Below are 8,506 nucleotides of genomic sequence, written 5' to 3'. Positions count from 1 at the left end.
TAGGAAAGACAGAAGATGAGGATTGCTCGTTTCGTGTGCATTTTGTAAAAGCATTTTCGTAATATCTCAAAATGGTATACTTTACGAAAAGTTCAGTTACCCGAACCACGGCCGATCCCCTGTATGGGAACGAGCTGTATTTTAGGATAATCACCATCACTGTCATCATCAACGTCGTCGTGCGCATGCGTTGTCCCGAGCCTTCGGTTCGCCTGACAGTAAACACGTGCTCGCGAGCCACGATCACAAGAAGAAGAAGTGACTGAGAAGCAAGCCGTGCCGATTCGAGGTGCCCCGCAACCACGATATCCAGGCAAGTTTGGCGTTGTTCCAACATCATAAGCGACATTATGCTACATATCAACGCCATAGCGTATTGCTTACGGACTCGTAGTAAGCGAAAGACCCTTCTCCTTTCGTCTTCACTACTGGACGGCCTCACGTTAGTCATCGGGCTGCAGCTGCATTCAGCTTTAGGAGCGCTAAGAACGAAACGTGTAGTTTATTCTGTCCCGAGCAGCATTCTATACTCTAAGGCCAAAGGAGTATTTCGGGCGTCTTTCTGCCACACAACAACCTGGCTTGTTTGCGTTTCCTTTCTCGAAAACTGCACGCTCGCTACTTTCCTGTCAAGAGTGCTTTGTCACGCTTATAGCCGCAAGCCGTTTGTGATAGGAAAGTACAGGGCGCTTGACGATAACGCAAAAAAAATCACAGGAGATGAGATAGATATATATAATTGTTTTGTAGCATAAATATGCTACAAATACGCCTTCTTTGTTTTACACCGTAAGAAAGGTGCCCGTAAAAAGGGTGTGTTTTTGCCCCACAACAATAGTCGTCATCTATCTCGTGTGCCTTTCTTGCACATAGCGCTCCCGGTACTTTCGGCTCGCGAACGGCATGCGCGGTATCAGCGTGACATAGCTGTCTTGATAGGAATGTCGTGAGCGCCGAGTTTTCAAGAAAGGAAGCGCAAGAAAGCAAGATGACGATTATTGTTGCGGGACAAAGACACCCATTTTACTCGCTCTTAGTGTAGAATGTCACAAGACCATGCTATCGGGGTCGTAACCAGGAGTTCGCGCATCAGGCTTCGTGTAACTGTTAAATTCTAGTTCTGCCCGCTAATTATTAAAAAGGGCAATGTTTTCCTCGTGTTTCTAACTACAACTATACATTTGTGCAGACGTTTGTGTCGAGTCGGCGAGACATGCACAGCGACGCGGACGCAGAACAAAAGTCCCGCTCCAAGCGGGAAAAGAAGGCAAGTCGATGGCGCAAAAGGACTAGCAGAGCAGCAAGCGAGTCGTCTTCCCGTTCTTCGACATCAAAGTCAAAACCGGATGGGAAGTCAACGCCTGCAGCGCCTCTACTAGCGCCAACGAACCCCGAGGTGCAGACTTCCCAAGTGGTGACGCCAAGTCTATCTTCCATTGGCATCCCGTAAGTTACTCAGTGTTTTTTAAAGGGTCTCTAAACCACTCCGAGTTCAAGGTCGAGTGAGTGGTTTCTTTCTCATCTTCACCACATCTTCCTGCAGGGGCTATCTCCTCCTCGCCACTTATTCATATAACACGTGGACAGCACTAAGCGTGGGGTCTATCAGGATTTCGCGTTTTCGGCAACACGTCGTTATATCCACTTACGCAGTCGAAAACGCCTAAAACTATGGGAAATCAGTTAATTGCGCACGACAGCCATGCGAGACAAGGGAGAGCAGGCATGCTACTTCACGGCAAAGCAGGCTGGGAGACAATTCCCAACTGATAGCTTCCATATATGGACCAATAGAGAGCTTATTTCATCATGACGTCACGTGAACAGACTTGGCGTCACGAACTGTGTCGAAGAGACGGGAATCGGCAGGAGGGAATAAACGCGCTCATTCTTTGGAATTGCAGAGGTTGTTTAGGGGTCCTTTTATAGCACAGCTGTTATGGTCGAGGTCTGCTGTGTATCGTAGATAGAAAATTATCATAATCATGAACCGGCACGCGCTCTCTTCGCATTCTTCCTCATCGCCTTCCTCTTCTTCCTCTTCTACTTCGGTCCATGAACGCGTGCACCGATTTGTCTCGCGTCGTATGCAATAACTCTGATGGGCGAGAGAACTAGTGCAGAGAGAGAGAGATAAGACTAAAGAGAGAAAAGTTTGGCGAAAAAGATTTTCTTTGCGAGGCGGGATTCGAACTCTAGTCCCAATGATAAAGAAAGCGCCGTATCCACTCGGCTACTAGAGCACGCTACCAGAGCCAACGTTACTAGAACAAACTCAGTTTAGAAGCTCCGCCGGAGAGGCGGTCCGCGTGGCGGTCGTGAGAACTAGTGGCGCTGCAGTCACGTCTAGCTCCCGCGGCTGGCGCTTGTGATCGGCGCCGCCGATGTACGAGCGCACGTGGGTTACAGCGTCGTCTGCGCTTTGTTAGCTCGTCATTTTTGCGACTGTTCTTGACCAGGCTTAGCGTCTTGTGCGAAAACACGTGCATGACGTACGAAGCGTAACGAGGGCGAACAGATTCACAGTGCGGTATGCCGACTTGCTTTGCGCCGGGCTGCAAGAGCGGCTACCGCAACGACGACTCCACTTCACGACACTTCTTCGGACCTCCAAAAGACCCTACGCCATTCAAGCTTTGCATCGCAAAGATAGAAAGCTTACTGCGAAATGCAAGGTCTGTGACGCTCATTTTGAGAGTGACGACATTGTAAAGCACTATCGTCGTGTCGTTGCGGGACAAGAAGTTTTGATCCCACGTGGAAAGTGGGAACTCGCGCCAGGTGCCGTGCCGCGCTTGTTCCCAGCACTTCCACCCCACATTTCAAAGCCAAAATGTTCGGGGTTTAGGCACAAATCCCCTCCAAAACGCACGGCGTCCTGCGAAAGCCCAGTGCCTAATTTGGAGGAGCCGCCAGAAATAGAACAGCAAAACGAAAGTCAGGCGATTACCTATATACGCTACCGAGACTGAGAGTTATCAGTTGTCAGCTGTCGCTATGCCTTCAAAGCAGTGGATTTTCGAGAGATTTTACGACGAGGTATTGAACAAGATGTGCGGAATATTTCACGCTCGCCGGCTCGGGAACGGGCTGCTCAGCGCAAAAATGTGACACGGTACACACAGAAAAGACGAGGACCAGCGCTGGTCCTCGTGTTTTCTATGTGTACCGTGTCACATTTTTTGCGCTGAGCAGTTTAATAATGGAATACCAACTAGCCCAATCCCACACTTTGCTTCGGGAACGGAGACTTACTTGTGCAAAAGATAATTGTAGTTGACCAGCAGTTTAACTGCGTAGTGAACGGCTACAGCACGAAGCGCAAACGGCTGTCGTACAGTGTAAAGTGCTGCGGGCATGGAACATCTGCTCGGTGAAGTTGAAAAACTGAAGTTGAATACTGACGACTCTTCTAGCGACAGAGTACGCGCGAATAACTGCTCGGTGCTCACATCACGGCCGATCTGTTCGAATTGTTTTAAGGCACCTAGAAGGATGCGACGTAGAAAGATGAGACCGCGACAATACAACTATCCGCTGAAAAAAATTGCTCAGAGACGACATCTATTCTATGTAATCGCACACTGAGATTTCATTTACCGAGTTCTCGTAAAAGTTTCCGATTTTGGGTCAGTATCCCTTTAACCGTCGCGAAAACGTGTCTTGTAAACATTGCAAAGCATCGGTGATGTTTTTCGAGAAAGTTTTTTTCAATAAATTGTAGAAACATGAGTACTGTTTTTCTAGAACGTTTTTGTATCTCGAGTAAGTACGCTTCTTTGTGCACGTACTATAAAGGCTTTTACAAACGTGTTGGGTTGTTCTTGGTCTAGATAAGACGGCAGCGGCTAAAATTGTGGTGGTAGTTATAAAAATTACTCTGAAAACCCTCATTCGCTTAGAAACTCCTATGCTTGGAAGTTAAGCGCAATGTAGACAGCTCAAATATGGTCACAAGGTCGTGACGTCGACGAAGGCAGCAGTCAGCAGGTCCGAGATGAAACTCTTTATTTGGCCGAACTTGTGGCCGGGAAACTGAAAGTCAAACTACAGCAATACACTGATAGCAGCGAACAGAGCGTCGACCGTCGATCAACTGACAAGCGGTCAAGCGCGTCGGCTTTTATGCAGGCGCTATCGAACTTTCCAGCGATATCGCTGGTGGCGGCGTTATCTCTCGACAAAGCTGGAACATTCGCGTGCAGCGCGCAATCTTACCAAAACGATCTATTACAATCGCGAAGCTTCTCGAACACTGCTTCGCGGACAGCGTCGAGCGTTGATAACCGTCCTTGCTGGTCAAACCCGAATAAATCAAAATAAAACAAGAAGTGGGCGTGGCAATATAGACCGAACATTGATTCTTAGCCAATCAATGAACAACGCACGCGGGCCAATGCATACAGACGACCTTATGCATATCCACCTAAGTATCTACCTAACTAGTAGAATAAGAAAGTTGCCGCGCAGTTGCCGCGAGCAACGGCGCGGCGGACCGCAACGTTATGGCGTGGCAGCAGACGACGCGCCGATAGTGGCGCAAGACGGAACTGCAGCGCCGCTAGTTCTCGCGACCGCCGTTCGGACCACCTTCCTCCGCTGGCGGAGATACGGAGCTTTGAAACTGAGTTTGTTCTAGTAACGTTGACCAGAGCATCGCATAGCCTTGTACAGTATGGTATAGCAAGGTGGTTAGAAAGGGAAGTGAGGTTGAGGAGGACAGATGTGAGCGCGAGGAAGAGGGAGAGGAGGAGGGGAGAGCGAGTACAGTGAGAGAGAGAAAGATAGAAATAAAGAAGAGAAAGAGTGAAAAAGATAGAAGGCGAGAGAACGACTATAAAGAGAGAGAGAAAAAGGAAGACGTAGAAGGATAAAGAGGAAAAAGAGAACGGAAACAAAGAAAGACAGAAAAAATAGAAAGACAGAAACAAATAGATATAGAGAAAAAGAGGTAGAATGAATGACTAAAAAAAGACGGAAAACAGAGCAAGCATAGCCATGTATACTATAGTATAGCAAGGGGTGGCAAAGAGACAGGTGAGAGGGCGACAGCCAAGTCAAGCCAGGACCAACTAGGTACCCACCAGCTCTGCTGTGACCCAGCCTTGAACGACTTAGTGCAAAGATACGTCATTTTTAACGCGAGAGCGCTAAACAGCTCGTTCCGGAGAAATTGCGGTGTGGGCGTCGGTGTCGGCGTCGTTGGTTGTGAGCGAAAAATCGAGAAAGATGAAAAAAGAAAAAACATGGCTGATCCCTCTGTCATAGGAATCGGTATAACACGAAAGTGAAACATGTCTTCACAGACGTAGTTGAGCGTTTGTTGCACATTCTTTCGCCCCAACGGCGAAGGAATGAATGCTACAGCAACAAATTGTAATTTCACGCGAAAAACGGCAAGCAGCTCGAAACATGCAACGCGCTGCTAAGCAGAAAGGACGCACGGAACGAACATACACAGGATGAGAGCGAACAAACTGTCACATTTGTAACTTAATTCTGCGTGAGCACCGCGCTCCTTTCGCAAAAGCGGCCACTGCAGAGAGCCAAGTGACCTTCGTGCTCTCAACGCGAGACGTACAAACCACCGCGATCACGAGATAAGCGCACGCACGAGCGACCACGCCCTGTAGACACGGGCGCTCGTCGCAACGGCGACGACCTTTCAAGCGCGCTCTTCTTATACGCTCTTCTAGAGATACTGTATATGCTACCTTTAGGTAGCAGAGTTGCGCCTAACTGAAGTGCGACCATTAAAGTTATCGCATTGATAGTCTACTGCCTTAACACTTTCAGTATGGGGAATACCTTAAAGGCATCGGACGCGCACTGAGCTCGAATGCAGGAGAAATTGAAAACATTTAGCAATTTGTGTTGGTACAAGGCAGACTAAATAAAATATGCATATGAACTCGCTCGCGAAAGGTTAGACAATAAATTGTCTTTTAGCCAAATATGCGATATCGGCACCTTTGTTTTGTTTTTTTTTATTAAAAAATCTCATGGAATATACCATAATCCTCAAACACATTTCTCTCGTGCGGCGATGTATTATTCCTGGGGTGTTGGGACGTGCAGCGCCACAGTTTTGCTGGCCTCATTGACCACACAGTTTCTTCGTCAAATTTTACATAATTCAGTACCAAATGTGCATTATTCATACTATGACATTTTATTTTTTTTCTGCATTGACGTGCTGTAACCTGCCATTACAATCACCAAGGTCCGTCAGGCAAATGAAGTTGCCATTGCAAATATGGGCAGGTCACCAAGCGCGTAGTGCAAAGGTCGTCAGATATAGTAAGTAGAGCAAGCGAATACGTGGGGCCATGACAGCATGTCACTTAAGCACACGTTGGGCAACGTTTATTTATTTTTAGGGGCGAAGCTCCTTAAGGCGGCACCCGTTCGTCCCTCGTAGTGGTCGTAGTAGTGAATAACAAGTCTTACGCTTTGACCTCCAAGGTGGTGCCGGTGGGAGATTTCTCCTGTGCGTTGTTGAACAATAAAAAATTCGCAGCGTGCATGTTAACTAAAAGCCGAATTCTTCTGTCTCTCATTCCCCATTAGCAGCCATTGGCATGTTCCAGTAGGAAACGTTAGTAGAAGTAGAAGTGTAAGTGTTAGCTAAAAGCCGACTTCTTCTGTCTCTCATTGCCATTAGCAGCCATTGTTTACCTCCAAGGTAGTGCCTGGTGAGATTTCTCCTGTGCGTGATTAAACAATAAAAATTTTGTTCAAGACGCCGTTGATTGATGAAATAAACCAACGAAAGACGCCAGATGTTTTGTAAAAGCAGAACGAAAGAACGCCAGATGTTTTTCTTAAAGTGTAGTAGTAGTAGGGTAGTAGTTGCATGTAGCCACCTCGCCCGATCGTCAACGGGCGAGGTGGACCGGCAACGGCGCGAGGACCCTGCCGTACGAGAGTTAAATCACACTAAAAGACATACTTTGCGGGCGATACACTCTAGTGAGCTTTCAACTTTTCGTCTTAGTGTACATGATAAAGAAATTATTTCTACGAAAAACGCAAGGCACACCTTGAGCAATATGTTTGGTTTTGGGACGCTAAATGGAACCATGAGGCGATGCGAAGCCGGAGCACTTGCACGATCGCGTTCCGTTGGCTTTCGTTGGGCATGCTACCGACCTGGCGTCGTGGAACGCGCGTCCTGTCTTCCCTCTAGCCTTGCCTTTAATTCGCACAGGGCGAGCGGGGAATGCGGTCGCTCTTGGCGCTCTTTCGCTCGGGAGTGGACTTCTGCCTTGCATTTCACCGATCACAAGTGATAATGAAGGGACCACGTAAACCAACAGTACAATAAAAGTTTGATGTTTAATATATACACGATGTTTCACACTCTTTATATATGTACTGGGCGCATTTCACGGAAGAGTTTCACGGTTTACAGATGATTCCCTCCGTAGCTTCGCCCCACTCATCATCATTCACCCCGTGGATATGCTGTGATTTTTTTATTTATTTATTTATTTATTTATTTATTTATTTTATTTGTATACATCAGAGGCCCCCTGCCAAGGAGTTTTACATGAGGGGTGGGCTATTATAATGTGTGAAAGGTACACAACATCAAGAGAAAGGCCATTCCAATCTTGCGCTGTTTTGGCAAAAAAGGATGAAGGGTTCGCAGTGGTGCGAACAGCTGGTGAGTACACAGCTCTCCGGTGGCTGATGCGGTCTGAATGACGGTAGGTTGGCTTGATGGCGGGAGTAAGAGGCGATGCGTGATAGAACTTAAAAGAACAGTAATTTGGAAAAACAACGGCGACCTGATGTAGGCAATATATCGCCTCTAAGTCGAAGTAATTCTGTGCAGTAACCTATCTGCTTCTGCCTAGGTACTCGCCCGTGGGTACGTTGACGCCAAAGGACAACCCTGTCCCGTCAGAGTCACCGTCTCTCGCCGATTACCGGAGCGTAGCGACACCTACTGTCCCCCTGACGCCAGGAGAAGGCGGACTGTCCACTGACGCAAGCACGCGGGATGGGAGTCCATCTCACGCGGCCACGGATCCTGTAGCCGCCAGCGCACAGCCCTTCATACACGCCGTCCCTGCCGGTGAAGTCAGAGGCCCAGAACTAGAGGTCTGAGAGGAATCTCGTATCTCATGATGCGATATGGAGCATGTTGTACAAAGTCAGCCATCATTTTCAATCAAGCTCATGGCACCGGCAGTGCATATTACAGGAAACGCTTGATGAAAACCAGCAGATAATGAAGCCAAGGAAAGTATAGGGGACGTTAATTATACTGTGTTAAGTGCACTGTAGTAATTGTGGTATAGATGTCTAAAAAGTAAAGTGGACGAAAAGACAACTTGCCGATGGCAGGGACCGAACCTCCGACCTCTGGTCCAGGTCGCGGGTTGCAGATTCGGTCCCTTTTGGCGGCAAGTTGTCTTTTCGTCAACTTTACTTTCTTCAGATCACAGTAGAATTAACGTCCCCTATACTTTCCTTGGCTTCATTATCTGCTGGTTTT

The 8,506-nt window shown here is 47.7% G+C and overlaps 1 protein-coding gene across 1 annotated transcript; it reads left to right on the top strand.

Moving 5' to 3' along the window:
- Window positions 1–1,195: 1,195 nt before the first annotated feature.
- Window positions 1,196–8,158, top strand: LOC119385262 (uncharacterized). Its single transcript, XM_037652745.2, has 2 exons — window positions 1,196–1,446; window positions 7,863–8,158. The coding sequence occupies exons 1-2, from the start codon at window positions 1,214–1,216 to the stop codon at window positions 8,113–8,115; spliced, it is 486 nt and encodes a 161-aa protein (XP_037508673.1). The 5' UTR covers window positions 1,196–1,213; the 3' UTR covers window positions 8,116–8,158.
- The last annotated feature ends 348 nt before the right edge of the window (window positions 8,159–8,506 follow it).

This window comes from Rhipicephalus sanguineus, chromosome 3 (assembly GCF_013339695.2).
Source record: "Rhipicephalus sanguineus isolate Rsan-2018 chromosome 3, BIME_Rsan_1.4, whole genome shotgun sequence".
NCBI classification, from domain to species: Eukaryota; Metazoa; Arthropoda; class Arachnida; order Ixodida; family Ixodidae; genus Rhipicephalus; species Rhipicephalus sanguineus.
This window is presented reverse-complemented; position numbering and strand designations above follow the sequence as displayed.

Excerpts from the sequence above, each read along its gene's own strand:
- LOC119385262 (XM_037652745.2), top strand. The coding sequence starts at position 1,214 with ATGCACAGCGACGCGGACGCAGAACAAAAGTCCCGCTCCAAGCGGGAA. Across the intron at positions 1,447-7,862 it reads CTATCTTCCATTGGCATCCC|GTACTCGCCCGTGGGTACGT; the intron begins GTAAGTTACTCA and ends GCTTCTGCCTAG.